This window comes from Hemicordylus capensis, chromosome 3 (genome assembly GCF_027244095.1).
Source record: "Hemicordylus capensis ecotype Gifberg chromosome 3, rHemCap1.1.pri, whole genome shotgun sequence".
Classification (NCBI taxonomy): domain Eukaryota; kingdom Metazoa; phylum Chordata; class Lepidosauria; order Squamata; family Cordylidae; genus Hemicordylus; species Hemicordylus capensis.
The window spans coordinates 313,240,091-313,262,370 of NC_069659.1; the positions used below are offsets into that span (position 1 = coordinate 313,240,091).

Consider the following 22,280-nt stretch of genomic DNA (forward strand, 5'->3'; position numbering starts at 1 on the left):
CCTCAGATGCGGCAGCAAGAGATGCGAGCACTGTGAATACCAAGAATAGATTTACAGCAGCTATAAATCAAACTCCTCCAATACTGTCTCAGCAGAGGGTTGAGCCAGAAAGTTCCACGAAACAGGTAGGCAGGGGTCCCTTAGCTGGGTCTAGGTCAACTCTCTGTGGCCAACTCACTGTGGGACACCTCAACACAGCCAACCTACTGCAGGGACAACTCAATGCGAATCTCCGACAAACACTTCAAAGCAGCTCCCTGCTCTCCCTTCATTCTCCAACAAACCTGATAATGCCCTGCACTTCAAAACAGTTCCCTGCTCTCTCTATATGGGGCTTGGAAGTGGGCAAAGGAGGTGCAGAACAGCCCATCCCGCACTTCAAGTGCCCTGCACTTCAAAACAGTTCCCTGCTCTCTCTCTAGATCCATTTTTGATCCACTTTGTTTATCTTATTTATTTGTTATTTCTCTGTATGAACCGCCCTGAGCCATTTTTGGAAGGGCGGCATAGAAATTGAATGAATGAATGAATGAATGAATGAATATAAAATAGGGATGGGAAGTGGGCAAAGGAGGTGAAGAGCAGCTCGCTCCTGCCAGCAACCAGCCGACAGACAATTATTACTTTATTTGAATTTGAGTTTAATAGGATGCCTCCTCCTACCTCTGGGGTACAATACATCAGAAGGCAGCTCACAAAAAGGTAAACAAACCCATAAACAGTTATATGAAAATATTTAGTCCAACATGCTATAACACAAATGATAAAAATCAAGTTAAACTTAAAACAGTGCACTAAAAACAAAGTAAATTAAAAGCCTAATGCATTTTATTGCACTATGGAATTCCATGCTAGTGTTTGGCTCTCCTTGTAATTGGTGTGAGTTTTCCAAATTTGGGGGGCTGTTTATGAACACTTACAGTTTCATAATTGGCTGTTATTCTTATGTCTAAATTTACAGTGTTTGCTTCAAGGGGTGGGCTGTTTGTTTGCGAAGGGAGAGCAGGAGCTGCTTTGAAGTGTTTGTTGGAGACTTGCATTGAGTTGTCCCTGCAGTGAGTCAGCCATGTTGAGGTGTCCCACAGTGAGTTGGCTGCAGAGTTGGCCGATTCCCCCCGTAGCTCCAGCCACACACCCCACCCCTTGATTTACCTCATCACTCAGCAACTCAGCGATGCCTGTTTAATTTCATTGGAATCCTTAATCATTATCCTTAGCAGATTGAACACCATTGCAGAAAAAATGGCACTTTGAGACAAGTTTTTGGTCAATTCATTGTAAAGAACCAACAGGGGGTTAAAAATACAGTTGAAGTCAACAACTCCCGACCAGCCCCTTCCCTTGCATCTGACTCACTCTCCACACATAAGGCGTCTTCAGGGCTTTCAGGAATCAACAGTTATCCATATTTCCATAGAGTTCTGCAAACATCTCAGATTGTCCTTGAATTTCCCAGATATGATTATTGCAACTGGGCTAGCTGCCCAGCAATTATTAACTCATTGTCTTGTCTCTCAAACTCACAGACAGAAACTATTGGATTAGTTTCTTACATTGTCTCCCCTCCAGACTGAATGTGAAAAGACTCTAACTGTTAAATGCAGTCTTGAAATGTCTTAAAACAAATGCACTTGACACATCGACTGCAAATTTACAACATTGTCACAAGGAGAGGTTTTCCCCAAAAAATGCCTTTAAGAAGCCCTATCTCTGACCAAGAGATTCACAGCCCATTTGTCAAAGTATTTAACCCCAATCACAATAAATTCTCCAGTCAAGACGAGCCTCAACTAACTTCCTCCACAGGAAAGAAAAGGAAAGGAAAAATTGTGCTGTTGAGTTGGTGTCGAATCCTGGCAACTACAGAGCCATGTGGTTTTCTTGGTAGAATACAGGAGTGGTTTACCATTGCCTTTCTCCCGTGTAGAATGAGATGATGCCTTTGCCGTTGTTACTGAAACAAGCATCTGCCTCCAGCACCTTCCTGTATTGCTGCTGCCCAATATAGATGACTACAAATATATATTTACTAGGCATGGTCTGGGAAGCAGAATGGCAGGGATTCAAACTAACAGCCTCTTGCTCCCTAGCCAAGCTGCTTCCCCGTTGTGCCACCACAGCCTCACAATCCCATCCACAATGCACTGCTCCAGCTAAAAAGTAAGCATGCAAAACATAAGACTGCAGCCAAGATTAAAAGGGGTATCGTGCTTAGCCTCAGACTCTGGAAGTGATTTGGAACTGGAACTGGATATGGAAATTCAGCTATCACACACAATCTCAACACTCCAGCCCCTCAGCTCCAAAATTAGGTCATGCTTCAGACATGTGCAGCCAAACCAACATGATGGAGGTAACTCCCCCCCCCTCCAAAAAAATGGTTACTGAAAGTACACTCGTCGGACTTTTATCTAGAAACTGAAAGTGAAAACAACAGTTACAGTGAAAGAGACAACCCTGGAGCTCTGTCTCATGGGCTTCCCCCTGCCTCCCCTGGATACCTCCTAGATTCCGGGGCTCCTGCTCCATAAGATATACACCCCAGAGTGCTCCTTGCTTCTGACACACACTTCTGACCCACACTCCTCACCCCATATAGATTGTCTGTACCATGGGTCTCTTGGATCCTTTCCACGGTGCCCCCTCATTCAACTCTAAGGCTGATTACTTCTATGACAGAAGAACCGATTCACACAAGCCTTTCGGTACTCAGCAAGAATGAAGGGCTGAGCCATGCAGGGCCCCCTCCCCGCCACTGCCTACAGCATCTCCTCAGCAAGAGGCCCAATGGCACAGCCCCACCCAAGGCCTTGAATCTGTAGAAGCACCCACTGCCTTTCAGTGTCTAGGAACTGGCATATCTTTGGACTGTGACTCTCAGCTCGAGAACATTAGCGAACTGAGAGCCCAAGGAAGCCTACCCAAGCCAGTGAACACTCAGATCTTCCCTGCTGACCTCCCTGGACTGGACCAAAGCCCGGAAGCTTCTGTGTGGACCAATTGAGAGCCTCACCAGCACCCCCTGGCCAGAATGGTGGGTACTAGCAGATGCTCCTCTCCATCTCAGTAAAAGCCCCAGTCCCCCAGCTTGGCCACTGGAAATTTTCTGATTCCTATACGGAGTTCTCCCACCCAGAATTCAACTACCACCTTGACCCTGTGACATCCCACAAACCAGCATAAGATCAAGGTCCTGTTGTGGAATGTGGCTGGGTAGTTCCATTTCAGAGATGCAGACTCCACCAACATCCTTTCCCAGTTCAATATAATCTCGGTGCAGGAAACCTGGACAGCGATGATCTTACGCTTAATGGATACGATTTGTACAAAGTGGGGATGGTTCCCGGGGCAGGCTGAGGGAGCCTTAAAGGTAGCCTGGAGATATTAATTTCCTGCATGCAACAACATCACCCCTCACCCTACTTAAACAAACTGCTATGGCTATTCTAATTCACCTGGGGTCCAGCTAACTGCTGATAAACAATACGTACCTCCCGCCACAGCATCGAAAACCCAAAATCTTTGACACTCTCCAAAAGGTTAGTGAGGCAAGATAGTGGAGGCCTCTATTTTTCTCCACAGTCTGACCCTAGATATAAAGTCAAATGCTGATTTAAAATCAATCAAAGCCATGTAATATGCACCTCTATGTGGGGATTTTCCCACCAGATGTTGAAAAATTAAGCCTTGGTCAGCCATTAAGCATCCCATTCTGAAAACCACCTGTTCATCCTCCAAAATATTGTCCTATTCCAACCAAACCAACAATTTCTCATGTAGGTGACTAGCATATAATTTACTGATGATGCTTAACATACTAATAGGAAGGTACTTTCCTGGATCCAATCTACTCCCTTTTAAATAAATTGGTTTAATAATGGCCAGACCCCAGACCTCAGGGAAACACACTGTATGACCAGCACAAGTAAATAACGCTGACAGGTCAGGGACCCACCAATCTACATTTGCTTTAAGCAATTCTACAGGGGTATTGTCACTGCCTGGGGCTTTACCAGATTTCAGCCAGGAGAGAAGCTTAACAATTTCTGAAGTGGAAACTGAGGGCCACCCTGGCAGGCAGTCCATAAAAACCTTTGATGGATAGCAATAGCAATAGCACTTACATTTATATACCGCTTTATAGCCGGAGCTCTCTAAGCGGTTTACAATGATTTAGCATATTGCCCCCAACATTCTGGGTACTCATTTTACCGACCTCGGAAGGATGGAAGGCTGAGTCAACCTTGAGCCCCTGGTCAGGATCGAACTTGTAACCTTCTGGTTACAGGGCGGCAGTTTTACCACTGCGCCACCAGGGATAACACACAAAAGTGGGCTTCCCATGAGTCAGCTGAGATACAACTGTCCAAGCTATGTGCATCACTATGTAGGCCTCTTGACACCACCCTCCAAAACGTAGTCAGATCACTGGCTGTTTCTGCAGCAATAAGTCGCTGCCAATTCTCTCTCTGAGCTGCCTCTTTTTCTGCTGAAGGTTTCTGTTGAAACCTTTCGCTCAGGAACATTATTAGATAAAACTTGTATTTTTCAATTAAATAGGCCTTTGTCTCAATGCATGCCTGGTCAAACCCAAACTTTGAATTAAGGATGGGGGGAGAGACCACAAAGGTGTTTTGTGACAGTATTTCACAAAGCTTTCATGTGGTATAGAAATGAGTGCAGAGCTGATTGGAAACCATGTATCATCCCAAACATATTTTGATCACTACTAAGCTGGATAGATTGTTTTAGATTGTGAACCCTTTGGGAGCAGGGAACCATCTTACTTATTATTTGTTTATTTTACCATGTAAACCCCTTCAAGAACCTCCATTGACAAATGCTATATAAATATTTCTATAGAAGCAGTAGATGTTCTGGAATAAATCTGCACAACTGCTTTTGACAGCAAATTATTCAGGGTGAGATTACAGATTATATATAGCATGGTAGGTTACATCTGCCTCACTTGCCTTACAGAGAATGTCCCTTTTGGGTGCATTGTTGGAGCTATGCCTGGAGAGGAGATATCACAAAACCAATGCTGCACACAGTAACTGTGAGCCAATTTTGTTATGTCTGATATCCTGTACTTTTTACAATCAGAATATTAACTTGGCAGAGTTAATTGTGGTTGATTAACCAGTCTGTTATCAAGCTTTCAGACCACTATTCCCTCAAACAGGGAATTTCAGATGTTTATTGACTATTCTCTGCAGTCTGCCTTGGCTCCCAGGTGACCATCCATGCAGCATTTATCTGAAAGGGCCTGAGCTGTACATATGGAGAATGCTGCCAGATGAGTTGGAGCCAGAGGTGGTCCTTCCATGAGGAAAGTCGTGGTCGTTGCCCCAAGCAGCAGATTACTGGGGTGCCAGTAGGGCCGCAAGATGCCCCACCACCATTGACCTCAGAGCAGCTCTTTGAGACTGATCCTGTGTGGAAATGTTGTTGTCCAGGGGTAGGCAACATGTGACTCTCCAGATGTTGCTGAACTACGACTCCCATCACCACATCCATAATTTATTACAGCTGAGGATGATGGGAGTTGTAGTTCAGCAACATCTAGAGAGCTACATGTTGCCTACCCCTGCTTGTCAGGGCTGTCCCGGTGGGGGAGCGGGACCTCCTTAACATTTCAATATGTTACATATCACATGCAAAACATGCACACAGACATAGAAATTTTTACACATATGTAAAACATGCACACAAACATGCATGACTTCTATTCCAAAACTGAATTCTCTTGAAATAAAAAACTTATTTTGAAGGAAGACACTTGGATTCCCAACATGACTGTACAGTTTTATACATATGCATAACTTTTATTCCCAAACTGAATATGCTGGGGAAAAGGTTTAAATATCATACTAGCTGATCCTTCACAGAGCATCTGTGCGGTAGTACACTCCCCTTCCACCCAACCCCCACCCCCCAGCTTCTACCTCAGTCTACGTTCTCCAATGCCTGCCACCCCCTCTGCAGCCTCTGCCGGGCCCGCCACCGCCTTGCCACAGCCAGGCCCGCTGCCCCCTCTGCTGGGCCTGCTGCCGTTGCCTCACCACAGTCGGGCCCACTGCCCCCTCCGCAGCCTCCTCGCTGCGGCCAGGCTAGGCCTATCACCACCGCTGCCACTCCGCCCCCTCCTCACAGTGGCCATGGGCCCACCGTCTCACCACCCCCTCCTCAGCCTCCTCGCCGCAGCCGGGCTAGGCCTGCTGCCACTGCTGCCTCCTACTCACAGTGGTCATTGCCAGTGGCCAACTGACACCCAGCCAATCAGGCACCTCCTCCACAGGCATCCCCACGCATGGCTGTGGCTGCTGAACCTGCACAGAGCATCTGTGTAACAGTACACTCCCCCCACCTTCTGCCCACCACCCCACCCCCTTCTGCCCTAGTCTCCTCTCCCCCCACCCCTTCTGCCCCAGTCTCCTCTCTTCCCCCTTCTGCCCCAGTCTCCTCTCCCCCCCGACCCCTTCTGCCCCAGTCTCCTCTGCTTTCTCGCCACTGCCGCACCATTATTTATCTCCCGCCTGCACTGCTCCCAAGGCGGCAGTACTTCCCAACGGGTGGCTTGAGGGCGGATGCCTGGTGTCTCGCCACCTTCAATGCCATTACCTCCCAAGGTAATGGGTCCGGTTTCCTCCTTTCTTCCTCCTTTCCCCTGACTCTGCCAATTCCCATTCAATTCTGCTTCTTCCTCCTCTCTCGCGGGCCTGCCTCCCTGGCTGCCGTTCCCTCCCAAGGCAATGGTTGGAACTCTTGCAGGACCTCACAAGAGTTCCAGTAGGCATCCAGACGTATCTCCGCATCCCCATGCAGTTCCCTACTCAGTCGGCTGTAAGAGAATTAAATATATAGATTGTTTGCCCAGTATTTTTTAGAAGAAATCCTCAATACATTTATTTATTTATTTGATTTATATATCAGATTTTAACTGCTATTGTTCTCAACAGATGTTTACCACTCAATAATCAGATCAGTAACTCTGAAACCACATCATGCTCCAAAGAAGCTGAAGATCTTTCTCAGATTCACATTTGCCATGTATGGCTATTATTCAATAAAATGAATAACATTTGTAGTCAAATCTCACAAATTCCCAACTGTTGTTCTCTTTTGCAAGCAAATTAATTTAAACATTGATTACACATATTTTATTCCTCGATCAGTACAGTCTCATGGGGGGAGGGGGCATTTATACCAACCACGTGTCAATTCTGATATATATATGTATTCTGCTATTTTTAACAAAGAAAGCTAGTAAATATAGCCTGCACTCTAAAATTATACATATTTTCCACCAACCTCCTTCCAAGGAACTCCGGGCAGCATATATATACACACACACACCCCATTTTATCTTCACAACAATTCTGTACAGTAGACTGAGTGAGTGAGTGAGTGAGAAAGAGAACATTGGCTCAATGTCACCCAGTGAGTTTCATTACTTCATTTGAAGCTGGCTCTCCCAAGCTCTAGTAGTCTAACCACATCACACTGTCTCATTTTTAGTCAGTCAAGTATGACTATCTCTCAAATTAGAATTCAACGACATGGTATGCCTGTGTGAAGAAAGGAAGCATGTGTGACTGGAGAGTAGTTTTCAACTTTCCACTTCTCTCAGAAATTCTCCTTTACTAACAATTTTATTTTAGAGGCTTTCACCCTCTTCCCACTGCTCTCCGTGCCATCCACCTTGTATGGAGAATGGGAGACCTGGAAGGGTCCTGTAGCAGCATCCCCACTGCCTCTCCACCACTTCTTCCTCCACCTGCAATGGAAAAGCCTGAGGCGACCTCATCGTTGCCAAGTGGTGGAGCTCATCAGCCTAACCGATTCATGCTGTGTATGCAGTGGGCTTCCTGGTGAGCTTGGTGGGGTTGGAGAGGGATGGTGGGGGTGGGATGAATGGCAGGGGCAATGCTGGTTGAGGAGAAGGCTTTTCCATTGCAAGTGGAGGATGAGGAAGAGGTGGAGGTGCAGGAGCGCTCCATGACTTCACACACAGACAGAGCATTCTTCAGTACAAAAGATAAACAAAATGCCACAGATAAGATGGAAACAATTGCTGTGTGTGAACCAAGCAATCATGACAAAAATATTGGAAAGAAAAAGGGTTGGGGTTTTTGTGTGTGGACATTTTTGTACCTCCAGTGACTGTTGCTGGTGTCTATCTTATGTTTCTTTTTAGATTGTGAGCCCTTAGGGGACAGGGATCCATCTTATTTATTTATTATTTCTCTGTGTAAACCTCCCTGAGCCATTTTTTGAAGGGCAGTATAGAAATCAAATGAATGAATGAACGAATGAATGAAATCAGCACCAGCGGCTTTGTAAGTCAAGCAAGGAAGTCAGGCATTGAGTCACAGCACAGCAGCCATCACTATTTTTACTGCACACTCCTCCGTCTCCTCTGTGACCGTCCTTCCCACGAATCCCATGCTGCCTGCCCCCCGCACAATGCAGCGCCAACATGTGCTTCATGCAAGTCACTTGCTCACACTGCACAGGTGCCACACACTTCCTGTGATGACTGGGCAGCGGTCAGGAGAGCGTTTTGGAATGCTCCTCCTCCCGCATGGGGAGAAAAGAGAGGAAGAGGAGCAGCAGGGCAGGTACACATCTGCAAGTGAGACTGCCGAGCAGAGAGGCAGGCTGCTCGCTGCTCGCTCAGCCAGTGTGGTGCCGGCGGGGCCTGTCAGAGAGGGAGTGAGCAGAGCAGCAGGGCAGGTGCACATGCATGAGCCAAGGGCGAGGCTCCCAAGCAGAGAGACAGGCTACTCACCACTCACTCAGCCAGTGTGCGCCGCTGCCACGGGGCCTGTCCAGGTGCAGGGTGATCGCCCTGGTCACAATGCCCTACAGACGGGCCTGCCTGCTGTAGTATAATAAAGAAGTCTTTACTCCCTAATGGCTGCTGTCTTCTTAGCTCCTGTGACTGCTGGAAGTGTTGCAAAGGGCACCTCTTCTCACCCTCCTTGCAAAGCTTGCAAAAAGCATGAGGGGAGGAGACTGCTGGCAACCTTCCCTCCTCGCCACACCTTGTGCCACTTTCAACATTTGCAAGGATTGGTTCTGAATGAGGCTGGCCCCCACTAGAGTCATGGGGCAGGGCTGTATATGGCACCTTGCCTCCGGCACCTCAATACATTGGGACCCACCTGACTGGCGCCCTGGCGAATAAGGATTCTACATCACACAAAGAAGCATTCCCTGCATACAGCTCAGCCCCTTTCAGACAAATGCCTCCTAGGTGCATGGGCAGTAGGAGCATCAGTGTTGGGATAGCATAGCTAGTGGGCACTCCTCCTACCAGAGCAGAGGGGCAGGGCAGGAGTCTGAAAAGGACTATCGTCCATCCTAAAGAAAGAAGCTACCTAATATGTTGGTTCAGTAAATAGAGACTGAGGTCTGAGCTTTTTTCAGTTTTGTATGTTAAAGCCTTATTTTCCAAAAGTATTTAAAAGTGCTGAGATAAGAGCTAAAACGGTCTGTTTTCACTTCTGCTCAAACAATTCTTTATAAGTTGATTGTTTAATGGATGTCACAGAAAATACAATCTGGTCTTATGTCAACACCATAGCATCATCTGTGAGAAGGAAAAAACATTTTCAGATTAATGGACCAGATATTCTCTGCCTGACAACCCACTTGCTCTCTGTAAGCACCTCATGCTCATAATTTATCAGTATTCAGAAATATTTTTACTCAGAGTTTTTCCTTATTACTGAGAGAGCAGTGAGGGAGTGAGGGGTAATATTTATTCTGATGACTAGGGCAGCTATACCAGGAGGTACAGAGAGACCACTACCTCAAATGGCAGTATTTGTGTGCCATTAAATAAAGTCAAACTTTGTGTTTTCTTTTTCATTTATCTTTTTTACTGCAGAGGACAGGGGTTGCCATTTGAATTTTCCACACCAGATGTCCGAATGCTTAACAGCTCCATTCTACATGTTTACCCAGAAGCAAGTTCCTCTTTGGTTCAGTTGGACTCACGCTCTAGTAAGCATGTTTAGGACTGCAGTCTTTGGCTGGCCCCACCGCTGTCTACTGGCATGGCAACATTTATTATTATTATTATTAATTCGATTTCTATACCGCCCTTCCAAAAATGGCTCAGGGCGATTTACATTTGCCTTTGCTTATGTTAACATTTATGTTATGTTAACATTTAGCTTATGTTAACATTTGCCTTTGCTTATGTTGATTAATCCTCTTCAGAGCCCCCATCAGTTTTATTTTCTGCTCACAGCATGATTTACTTTTCACTTTCACCACTCTATTTATTTTCTTGGATAGAAAATAAAATTTACTACAAGAAGGATAGGCACGTGCAGAAGGCTGCCTGCACACTTTGGTAAATGGACAGCTGATAGCTGTTGACTATTTCTAGGAAGATGGCACCATAAGCCACACATGTTACAGACTCCTAAAAAAATCTCTGTTTTAATACAATGTATACCCTGCATTTCCTCTCCAAGAGGTGCCCAAAGTGACTTAACAGCCATTTAAAAACAAAGCCTATATAAACAGAAAAGCAAATACAGCAGACAATAAACATAACCTCAAGAGGAACATGTGATCCACTGTTAAGATGATCAGGAAAAGCCTCCTGAAAGAGGAGTGCCTACAGCTGCAACCAAAAGATAGGTAAGCTAATCTTACCTCCTGGAAATGCCAAAACAAAAAAGGGCTTTTCACATATTACCATCAAATAAGTCTCAGGGGGCCTCCCTGCGACATATGGGGGAAGGTAGCCCTTGTGTTACCCAAGTGCTTTAAAGGGGCTTTAAAGGTAATGTCAGCACCTCAAATTGTGCACAGAAATGAACTGTCTTGTTTACACAGTTATTGACTGGTTTGTTTTATCCAGACATCAAGTCCTTCCCAAGGACCTGGGATGGCTGAATTTTATTATCAATGTTGCTGTTGTTATAGATATCATCGCAGAATATACGATGTTCCCAGTAAAGTTGCTTTTTGTAATTGGCTGATGGTGATTTCTATGGCCCCTATGGTGTTGAGGTGCTCTTCAAGTTGTTTTGGAATTGCACCTAGAGCGCCAATTACCACTGGGATTATTTTGGTCTTCTTCTGCCACAGCCTGTCAATTTCAATTTGTAGATCTTTGTATTTTGTAATTTTTTTCTATTTCTTTTTCTTCTATTCTGCTATCCCCTGGTATTGCTATGCCGATTATTTTGACTTGTTTTTCTTTCTTCTCGACTACAGTTATATCTGGTGTGTTGTGTGGCAGATGTTTGTCTGTTTGTAGTCGGAAGTCCCATAATATTTTTGCATCTTCATTTTCTACAACTTTTTCAATTTTATGGTCCCACCAATGTTTGGCTACAGGTAGCTTGTATTTTTTGCAGATGTTCCAGTGTATCATCCCTGCTACCTTGTCATGCCTTTGTTTGTAGTCAGTCTGTGCGATCTTTTTACAACAGCTGATTAGGTGGTCCACGGTTTCATCTGCTTCCTTACAAAGGTGGCACTTGCTGTTTGTGGTGGATTTTTCAACTTTTGCTCTTATTGCATTTGTTCTTAGTGCCTGTTCTTGTGCAGCCAGTATTAAACCCTGTTTCTTTCTTCAAGTTGCCATTCTTAAGCCATTGCCAGGTCTTGGTGATGTCTGATTTTCCAGTTATATTGTGCAAATATTGACCATGCAGTGGCTTATTTTTCCATTTTTCTGCTCAGTTCTTGAGTTGTTCTTTCTTGTAGGCCTGCTTGGTTTCATTGGTGTTGAATAGTTTCTCATTACTGACCATTTGAAGTGCATCTTCTTCACTGTCCTTGATATATTCTTTAAGGCATCTTTTATCCTCCTCTACTGTTTGATAGACTTGCAGCATTCCTCTTCCACCTGAGCTGTGAGGGAGGTATAGCCTATCTACATCACTGCAGGGGTAGCAAGCTCTCTGGGTGGTTTACAAGACAATAAAAGCTACCAATAAAAAGATTAACACCTCCTGGATTAATTAATGCAGAGGAATCAACTATGGCATCGTGTGGTCATAAAATTATAAACTTGGTCCAGTGTAAAACCTCGTCAGTGCATTTTGCAGCAGCTGGAGTTTCCAAATGGTTTTCAGTGGCATCCCCATGTAGAATGTGATGGTCATCCAAAACCTGAGCAAGCCAAAGCACGGATAACTGTAGCCAGGTCTGCATAGCCAGTCTGCTAACAAGGTGTGATGAGGCTGTTGCCTCAGGTGGTGGATTAGCCACCTACCACCTCCAGCCACCTGCCTTACCAACTTACTGCCCAGTAGCAGCGCTCCCAGAAGCAGTGGAAATGCCCCTGCCTCCGCTGCCACACTGCTCATACTTCCACAAGAGCTGCTCCTCTCGCTCTCCAGGCAAAGTAAGGGGTGGGATAAAGAGCAGAGCAGAAGAAAATGTGGGTCCTCCACAAACTTCCTTTCATTCTGTTTCCCAGCCCTTGCCCTTGAAAAGTCAGGGAAAATGGAACGAGTGGAGGAAGAAGAGCACCAGTGCCCATTACCGAAAACCAAGGAAATCAGTAGAAAGAGACAAAGATTGACAGTAGGGTAGATAATGAAATTGGTGAGAGTGGAGGTCAGTGGCAGGGAGGGAAGCATATCAGGTGGGTGGGGCAATCAGCAGGGGGCAAGATCAGTGGTATGGAGGGAAGTAAATCATCTGTTTGGGAAATTGGCATGTAGTGGGCTCTGCATGCTGCAGGCAGGTGGGGGGGGGTATCAAGGTCACAGGGGAGTTGGTATGTTGCACACTCTGCACACCACAAGGGTGGAGGGACATGTCTCACCACACCACCTCATGTATATTCCTGAGTCAGAAATGGACAGAATTCACACACCAGCTCAGCAAAGGTGCTCCTTGCCACAGCTGATACCACAGCTGGGCACTCAGGAACAAGGTGGAGTGCAGGAGCATTCCTAAACTGAACCTGATCAGTTAAAGAACACGCAGCCCCATCCAGCACAGAATGACTTACCATCACCAGATCAGGAGAACCTTGAATGGATGTAACTTCAGCTTGTTGCACACATCCAGGTCATCACATTGACTCCAGACAGTGATTCAGGACAATGCATGCAGACCAGTTCAAAACTCCAATTATTGAATTTAATATAAAATTTAATTATGCGATTCTTTTGGTTCTGCATTAAGGTGGCAATCCTACACACTCTTAGGAAGTAAGCCCCACTGAGACTTACTTCTGAATAAACATGTTTTCATGCCTTTGGTGACCAACACTGCACATGTGAAGCAGCGGAAGGGCAGGTTTCACCAATTCTCCCTTCCTTCTGCAGTCCTCTGCACCACCTGCAAATGTCCCCGAGGGTCTTGCAGTCCTCAAGGACATATTTCTGGGAGGCACAGAGGGCTGCAGGAGAAAAGGGAGATCAAAGAAAATTGCCCCCTCTCTTTGTGTATGCACAATGTTCATCTGGATGTCAGCCATGAGCTTTCTAACTGATCTGGATGTCAGCCATTAACTAAGAGCATGTTAAAATGTATTGCTTCATGCCTGGCTTTAAAATTCAAGTGACTGCTTGAAACTTCTGAACTGGCCAGTCTGTTTAATCAGCTGTCATGCTTCCTTCAGACCAAAGGTTGGTTGCATGAGAGCCAGTGTGGTGTAGTGGTTAGAGTGCTGGACTAGGACCAGGGAGACCCGAGTTCAAATCCCCATTCAGCCATGAAATTAGCTGAGTGACTCTGGGCCAGTCACTTCTCTCTCAGCCTAACCTACTTCACAGGGTTGTTGTGAAAGAGAAACTCAAGTATGCAGTACACCGCTCTGGGCTCCTTGGAGGAAGAGCAGGATATAAATGTAATAATAATAATAATAATAATAGATTATCAATATAGTACACAGATCTGTTTTAGGGAAGTGTGTATCAAATAATTAAATGTACTGTCCTGAAACAACCCTGGTGAATATTGCTCATATGGATCAGTAATGTGAAGCAGGCAGTGTCCTGCAGAGACATGTTACCCCAGCTGGTTCTAAGATTTATTCAGTGTCTTGGCACGTCGTCATCATTTATAAAGCCATTACAAAGCTTTCTGAAATGAATGTACAAAACTGTCATGTTTAACATCTCTGTTTAGCTGGAGCTATGTTATACAATTCATAACTGATATATATTTCTACTGCAACAAAGGGTTAAGAACATAGGGACATAGGAAGTTGCCATATACTGAGTCAGACCATTGGCCATCTAGCTCAGTATTGTCTTCACAGACTGGCAGCAGCTTCTCCAAGGTTTCAGGCAGGAATATCTCTCAGCCCTATCTTGGAGAAGCCAGGGAAGGAACTTGGAACCTAGATGCTCTTCCCAGAGCAGCTCCATCCCCTGAGGGGAATATCTTACAGCGCTCACACTTCTAGTCTCCCATTCATCTGCAACCAGGGTGGACCCTGCTTAGCTAAGGGGACAAGTCATGCTTGCTACCACAAGACCCGCTCTCCTCTCCTTATACAAAGTCAGACCATTGGTCCATCTAGCTCAGTATTGTCTACACTGGCAATAGCTTTCCAAGGTTTCATGCAGGAATCGCTCTCAGCTCTATCTAGAGATGCTGCCAGGGATTGAATCTGTGATCTTCTGCATGGAAGCAAAAGCTCCATCGCTGAGCTATGGCCCCATCCCCTAAGGGAAGTATCTTACATCAGGCAGTGCTCACATGCAGTTACCCATCAAAATGCAAAGCAAGGTGAACCCTACTTAGCAAAGGTGACAATTCATGCTTGCGACTGCAAGACCGGCTTTCCAGCCCAATCAGATATTTTGTCAGACAACAAAGTTCAGTTATACTGGTGCTTTTTAACTTATGTTTGCATCGCACACCTTTAGATCACCAATGAGCAGTCAGTTCAGAAGTATGAAGGCCCCCAATGGAGTTTCATAATGAGCCAAAGAGCAGGGGCTCAGCTGTATTTGCCATTTCGAGGCGGGGGCAGAGAGTGGAGTGGCTGACATACCCCACAGTGCTCCAACAAGGCTCAGGGGCGAATTCCTATAAGTGAGTAGTCTTTTAGGATGGAGGAGAAAGCAGTGAAAGTCACTCCTCACCCCATATCCTCCACTGCTGCTGTGGTGTGGAAGAAAGAAGAAACACAACTAGTTTCCAAGCCCTTTTGTCCCAGCAGTGTCCTTCAGTTGTCAGAGCACTGTGTGGAATATCAGTCAGTGTTCTTGTTGTAACAGTAAGTACAATATTCTGCAAACTGTAACATGGGCATCTGCCTTATTTCTCAATGATTTGGATTAGCGGTGGCTTTCCAGCCAACCTGAAAGACTTCTAAAATGTTCTTCAGTGCTGAACAAGTTGTCTGAATCAACGGACTTTGCATGCAGTCTGAAGTGTATAAATAGATATACATGCATGGGTATCACCATTCACTTCAAAAGCATAGATATCTTTCCATACACATAGTTTTGTGTGCACAGAACTTCCTCTTCATTGAAGGGAATGAAAAAACCCTTGTAAGCCGGGAGCATTGCACCTGTGATGGAGTTTTTGTACACCCAAGGAATTGTGGATCACAGTAACTGTCTATGCCTGATCTTAGGCTTGCTCTTGTTAGCATTTATTCATTAGAATATGTTTTTTTAAATTGTTAAGTATAGCGAATACTTCTAAATGAATATTTAAAATAGAATATTTAATATCCTAAATCTAAGCAATACTTAAAATGTAGCTAAAACTTCTAAACTAATATTAACAAGTTGTTCTAGTAGGAACTAATCTGCCTACTTTCCTTTCACTATCTCTACAACTGGACTAACTTTGGTCCAGATCAGTTAGGCAGTTCACAAGTTAAGCCACTTGTGCCTCAAACATTCATGCATCTGCCATCTTGAATGGAAGTGGATGACATCATCACAAACTATGTTTCCCTACAATTGTACCAAATTTTGTCCAGATAGGTTCCCACTTGCACGTCATACATTCACGTATACACCACAGACACTCAAGTTTTGGGCAGTATAGAAATATGTAAAATAAATAAATAAATATTGAAACAGGGTGGATGACATAATTACAAACTATATCCTTGAGGTGGCCCTATGTGGCCCTACAACTGTAGCAAAATTGGTTCCAATAAGCTAGGCGGTTCACAAGTTAACTCTATTATATTTATTTATTTATTTATTTATTTATTTAAACATTTTTATACCGCCCAAAACCTAGTCTCTGGGCGGTTTACAACAGAATTGTGCCTCGAAGGTTCATGCGTCTGCCATCTTGAATCATGGTGGATGACATCATGTTATAGGTGTCCCTATAACAGTACCCAATTTGGTTCATATTGGTCCAGGGCATTGTGAAGTTGATGGGGAGGGGGGGACATGCACAGAATGTCGCATGAACTCATAAGCGTTCTGGGAAGTAGGCTAAAAATAAATAAATGCTTACCAGCTGTAACTCCAAATGTAACAAAGAGGTAATGTACATTTGAAGCATAGGAACTCAATATCCATCCTAGGGCATTCAAGATTCCTCCAGTTATTGCTGTCTTGCGGCATCCACAGGTATTAATGAACAAACCAATAAAAGGACCTGAGACAAAACATGGAGAATGGGTTACTTTCATAAAAGCCCATTGATTCGATTCATAAATAAGATCAGGTTTGAAACTGCTCAATTATCATTTGCAAGATGATCAGTAAATATTCAGTCAGTTGTTTAAAATAAATGCTAGACACTTGTGCCCAAAGATGTAGCCTGTTATTTCTAATCAATATACGAAATTCAGAAAGTTTGGCTCATAGCTGGCTGGATTGCAAAGTGACAGGAAGCAATCATACAGTTTTATGTCTTTAAAGGGACTATTATTAAACTTTTAGGTCTATGGTATATAACTCTGCACAATATGAGTTTGCAGATTTCTATTTATTCTACAATGGTTTGTGATACAGACACTGAATCATGCAAAACTTTGATCCTAATTTGACTGCTTGCATCAAATTATTCAACAGAAAATTCCCTAACTTTCCCAACTCATGACTAAACTCCATGTGAATTTCCTCTCTTCAGGAAATGCCAGTATATAAACAAGCTTTTGAGCACAACAGAAGATATTAATTCCTTGCCTTGGTGTAACACAGGGTATAAATTCCTCAGGAGTCTATTCATTGCTCTCCTGTAGCATTTTGTTATTAAAGAGAAAAATTACAAAAGCCTGATCCTCTGAATTGAATAATCTAATCAGAAAATGAAACAAGTTTCACACAAAATGTCCCTCGCCTCAAATTATACTGACTGATATTGCATTGATCTGGAACCACATTGCTCTGGAACAAAGTTGCACTAGCACAAAAGGATGGCTTGGTTGTGTTAAAAATGGGGATTTGCAGAACTGCGATTTTGGCCTGTAACTCTCTTGCACAAATGTTCCAATTAAAATAAATAAGATGTGTGGCCATTGTGCAACTTCCGAGATACATCCTGACCCCGTTGTAGGGTCTAGTCTGGAAAGCGCCATTATGGGCACTTATTGGTTAGTAAAAGAAAGGATGTGCCGTTGAGTTGGTGTCAACTCCTGGCGACCACAGAGCCATGTGGTTTTCTTGGTAGAATACAGGAGTGGTTTACCACTGCCTTCTCCCGCACAGTCTGAGATGATGCCTTTCAGCACCTTCCTATATCGCTGCTGCCTGATATAGGAATTTCCCATATTCTGGGAAACACACCAGCGGGGATTTGAACCAACAGCCTCCTGCTCTCTAGGCAGGTTGCTTCCCCGCTGCCCCATTAGGTGGCAACTAGTACTAGTAGTATATTTTGTTACAATTGACTACATCTTTAGAGCCAGGATGCTGTAGCACAGACATGTGGGAACATTCATGATATGTGGATGCATTCATTAGGAACAAACAAACAAAAGGAGCAAGCACTAGCAAGTCTACTTGCTACTTCTGGAGAGGCCCTCAAAGAGCTTTAGTGAGGGAAAGACTATTGCTCATGCTGCATCTGTGACCTAAGAACATTCTTCTCTCCTGATTTATCTCCTTGGTTAATAATTAATGCCTTACAATACCTTGAGAACTCCTAGATACAGTCTGTGGAGCATTTGTGCCATATTTTTTCAGGATATGGATAAGTCCAATATATGAAACATGACAGTGCAGAAAAGAAAAATCCCCTAGTGCTGCATGTATGGGTTTGTTTGTTTGTTTGTTTTGGGGGGGGGGTGAGACCATTCTAGAACATTTCAACCATTTTCACAGTGGTTTTGTGTGATGAAAATTGTTTTGTGGGTTTGTGTGTAGACTTGGCTTTTTACTTTGGCTTTTATGTAAGGGTGCTGTTTTATTTTTCTGTTGATGCTGCTTTGTGTGCTGCCTTTAATTTGGCATTTATTTTTAATAGATTTGTATTTTTAATATTTGTATTTAGTATTGCACAGTTTTTAATTGTTAATAGATTTTATTTTTAATGAAAGGCAGTATATAACTGTAACAATCAATAAATAAACTGATTGAACACCAAGTTCATCAAACTGTGGCTCAGTTTCGCAAACTGTTTATGGCAGCTTCGTACTGGCAAAGGAAAATATCCTGTCCTGGAATCATTGACTGAAAAACCTAGTCCAGAAACCCGTACTAGTAGTTCAAAAATGCTTTTGCAGTGTTATACTTTGAAGAGTTATGCTGGTCCTACAGCTTAAAGTCTGCCCAAGCTTGCTAATCATACACTCTATGTAATCTTGCTGGGACCGCAAGAGGTCAAGACAGGCAGCACATAAATCTCTCATGGCACTGGAACACCATTTCACTGAGCAGACGGTATATAATCATGTGCTGACCAATGCTGGCTAAAAGCTGATCTATATAAGTACATAAGAACATAAGAACAGCCCTGCAGAATCAGGCACAAGGCCCATCCAGTCCAGCATCCTGTTTCGCACAGTGTCCAACCAGATGCTGCTGGAAGCCACAGGCAGGAGTTGAGGGCGTGCCCTCTCTCCTGCCATTACTCCCCTGCAACTGGTTCTCAGAGCCATCCTGCCTTTTGAGACTGGAGGTGGCCCACAGCCCTCCAGCTAGTAGCCATTGATGGACCTCTCCTCCATGAAGTTTTCCAAACCCCTCTTAAAGCCATCCAGGTTGTTGGCTGTCACCACATCCTGTGGCAGAGAGTTTCACAAGTGGATCACGCGTTGTGTGAAAAAGTACTTCCATTTGTTGGTCCTAGACCTCCTGGCAATCAATTTCATGGAGTGACCCCTGGTTCTAGTGTTGTGTGAGAGGGAAAAGAATTCCTCTCTCTCCAAATTCTCCCAACCATGAATGATTTTATAGACCTCTATCAGGTCTCCCCGCAGTCATCTTTTTTCTAAGCTAAAAAGCCCCAGGTGTTGTTAGAGGTTGTTGATTTTTACCCACAATAGGTAAAACAGCAGAGCACTAAGGAATGAGCACACACTCCAGTTACAGAGTAGGTAGCAGAGGATGGTTTGGATATTGCAGCTATTTAGAGAAAACACATGGAGATCCTTATGTGTCTAATCACTAAACATTTATTGGTTAAATACACTTAGAAAGGAAAGACCTATATCTAATCTAAAGGACTACCTAGTGGATAGGTAAGGAGAGAGAGAGAGATGTTTCCATCTGCTCTCTAGGAGGAAAGGAAGGATTGTGACTCAGCACAGGAAGTGCTGCAGAGCCAGTTCACGGGTCATAGAGTAGGGACAGATAGGGAGACCCTTACTCACTGTCTCTACTCCCAATGCCCCTAGTGGTCATTAGGACAGTTGGTGCAAAAGGTCGATGCACTGGAAGTTCATCTCCTACAGGTGTTGTAGTCTTGCCTCATAAGAAAGGTGCTCTAGGCCCCTGATCATCTTGGTTGCCCTCTTCTGCACCTTTTCCAGTTCTACAATGTCCTCTTTAAGATGTGTTAACCAGAATTGTACGCAGTACTCCAAGTGTGGTCGCACCATAGTTTTGTATAAGGGCATTACAATATTAGCCGTTTTATTTTCAATCCCCTTTCTAATGATCCCTAGCATTGAATCTGCCTTTTTCACAGCTGAGTCAATACACTGATTGAGTCAACACATTCAACGAGCTGTCCACCACGGCCCCAAGATCCCTCTCCTGGTCAGTCAACGACAGCTCGGATCCCATCAGCATATACTTGAAGTTGGGGTTTTTCGTCCCAATGTGCATCACTTTACACTTGCTAACATTGAACTACATTTGCCATTTTGTCGCCCACTCCCCTAGTCTGGAGAGATCCTTTTAGAGCTGCTCACAATCCGTTCTGGATTTCACTACCCGGAAGAGTTTGGTATCATCTGCAAATTTGGCCACCTCGCTACTTACCCCTGCTTCTAGATCATTTATGAATAAATTAAAAGGCACCAGTCCCAGTACAGATCCCTGGGGAACCCCACTTCTTACTTCCCTCCATTGTGAAAACTCTCCATTTATACCTACCCTCTGTTTCCTGTCTTTCAGCCAGTTAGCAATCCACACATGTACCTGTCCACTTATCCCATGACTTCTAAGTTTCCTCAGGAGTCTTTGATGAGGAACTTTGTCAAAAGCTTTTTGGAAGTCCAGGTATACTATGTCAACTGGATCACCTTAATCCACACACTTGTTGACACCCTCAAAGAAGTCCAAAAGGTTGGTGAGGCAAGATTTACCTTTGCGGAAGCCATGCTGGCTCACTCCCAGCAGGGCCTGTTCTTCTAGGTGCTTTACAATTTTATCCTTGAGGATGCTTTCCATCAATTTGCCTGGAACGGACGTTAGGCTAACTGTAGGGGTGTGCACGGAACTGCCAACTGCGGTCCAGCACTGGGGTGGGGGGTACCTTTAAGAGCGGCGGGAGGGTTTACTTACCCCTCCCGCCGCTTTCCCGCTCTGGCGCCATAAACTTACGAGTAATTGGGGCAGCAATTGGGGATACCTCCCTGCCGCCCCTTCCCCGATGTTGCTTGCAAAACCTCCCAGGAGTGCCACGTACCTCTGAGTTTCGATAAGACAATAGGAGAGACATACAAACTGTGGACCTTACATAGCAACACACATCTAGCAAAGCGCTCCTCCTCCAGCGCCATTGAACTACAACTCCCGAAAGTCTGCGCGTTGCAGGCGCCCATCAGAGATGGAGAGGCGTGTTGACCTTCTCTTCCTGCCCGGGAAAATCTCAGGCTACTTTGGACAGTTGTTGACATTGTTCCTGTATCTTGATTTCTTTCTTCTCCCGCTGGGAATGTTTACGAGGTGCATTTCCAAAACAGATCACATTTGAAGACGGAAAGCGTGGGAACAGCAGCAGATCAGGATTAATTTGGTGGGGGTTGGGTTTTTGTTTGTTTGTTTCATTCCTCCATCTGGCAGGAAATGGAAGGAGTTGGAGTACAGGAAGAGCCTCTAGTGAGTTGCCCGGTTTGCCTACGGGAGCTGCCAGCTGCTCAAATTAACTCGCATCTGGATAGATGTTTGCAGCAGCAGGGAGAAAGGAGAGACCAGGAAGTCACAGAGGGTGGGGCGGGCAGTAGCAGTTATTCAGAGGAGGACACGGGGATGGGATCTCAGCAGCCCTGCAACAAGAAATTGCGCCTCTCGAAGTCCCCAGAGCAGGACTACAGGGAAGCGGGAAGTAGCCTCAAGAAATCCCGGGTGTTTTCTCTTTTCCGCCAAGCAAAAAGCTCTTGAGGAGCGCGCGCAAAGCACTCCTGGGAGGTTTTGCAAGCAACGTCGGGGAAGGGGTGGCAGGGAGGTATCCTGCCGCCCCAATTACTTGTAAGTTTACAGCACCAGAGCGGGAAAGCGGCGGGAGGGGTAAGTAAACCCTCCCGCCGCTCTTAAAGTTACCCCCTACCCCTAACCGAACCACCCAGGTCCAGACTGGTCCAGAGGCCTTTTCAATGGCCTCCGGACCGGTCCGGGCCCATCCCTAGCTAACTGGCCTGTAATTTCCCGGATCGCCCCTGGGTCCCTTTTTGAAAATCGGTGTTACATTTGCTACTCACCAGTCCTCTGGTACAGAGCCCGATTTCAGGGATAAGTTGAAAATTTTAGCAAGGAGGTTGGCAATTTCACGTTTGAGTTCTTTGAGGACTCTTGGATGGATGCTATCCGGCCCTGGTGATTTGTTAGCTTTCAGTTTTTCCATACAGTTTAGTACATCATCTCTTGTCACTACTATCTGACTCAGCTCTCTAGCCTCCATCCCTAAAAAGCCAGGTTCAGGAACAGGTATATGCTCAGAATCCTCTGCCATGAAGACAGATGCAAAGA

General features: G+C 44.9%; 1 protein-coding gene across 5 annotated transcripts in view; it reads right to left on the bottom strand.

Annotated features, from left to right (window-relative positions):
• Nucleotides 1–22,280, bottom strand: part of SLC16A14 (solute carrier family 16 member 14) — a 46,734-nt gene that overhangs the window by 5,976 nt on the left and 18,478 nt on the right. For all 5 annotated transcript variants that reach the window (XM_053304646.1, XM_053304650.1, XM_053304647.1 and 2 more), the window contains one exon: nt 16,435–16,578. In XM_053304646.1, the coding sequence (XP_053160621.1) occupies nt 16,435–16,578 (144 nt within the window). The remainder of the gene's footprint in view (nt 1–16,434; nt 16,579–22,280) is intronic.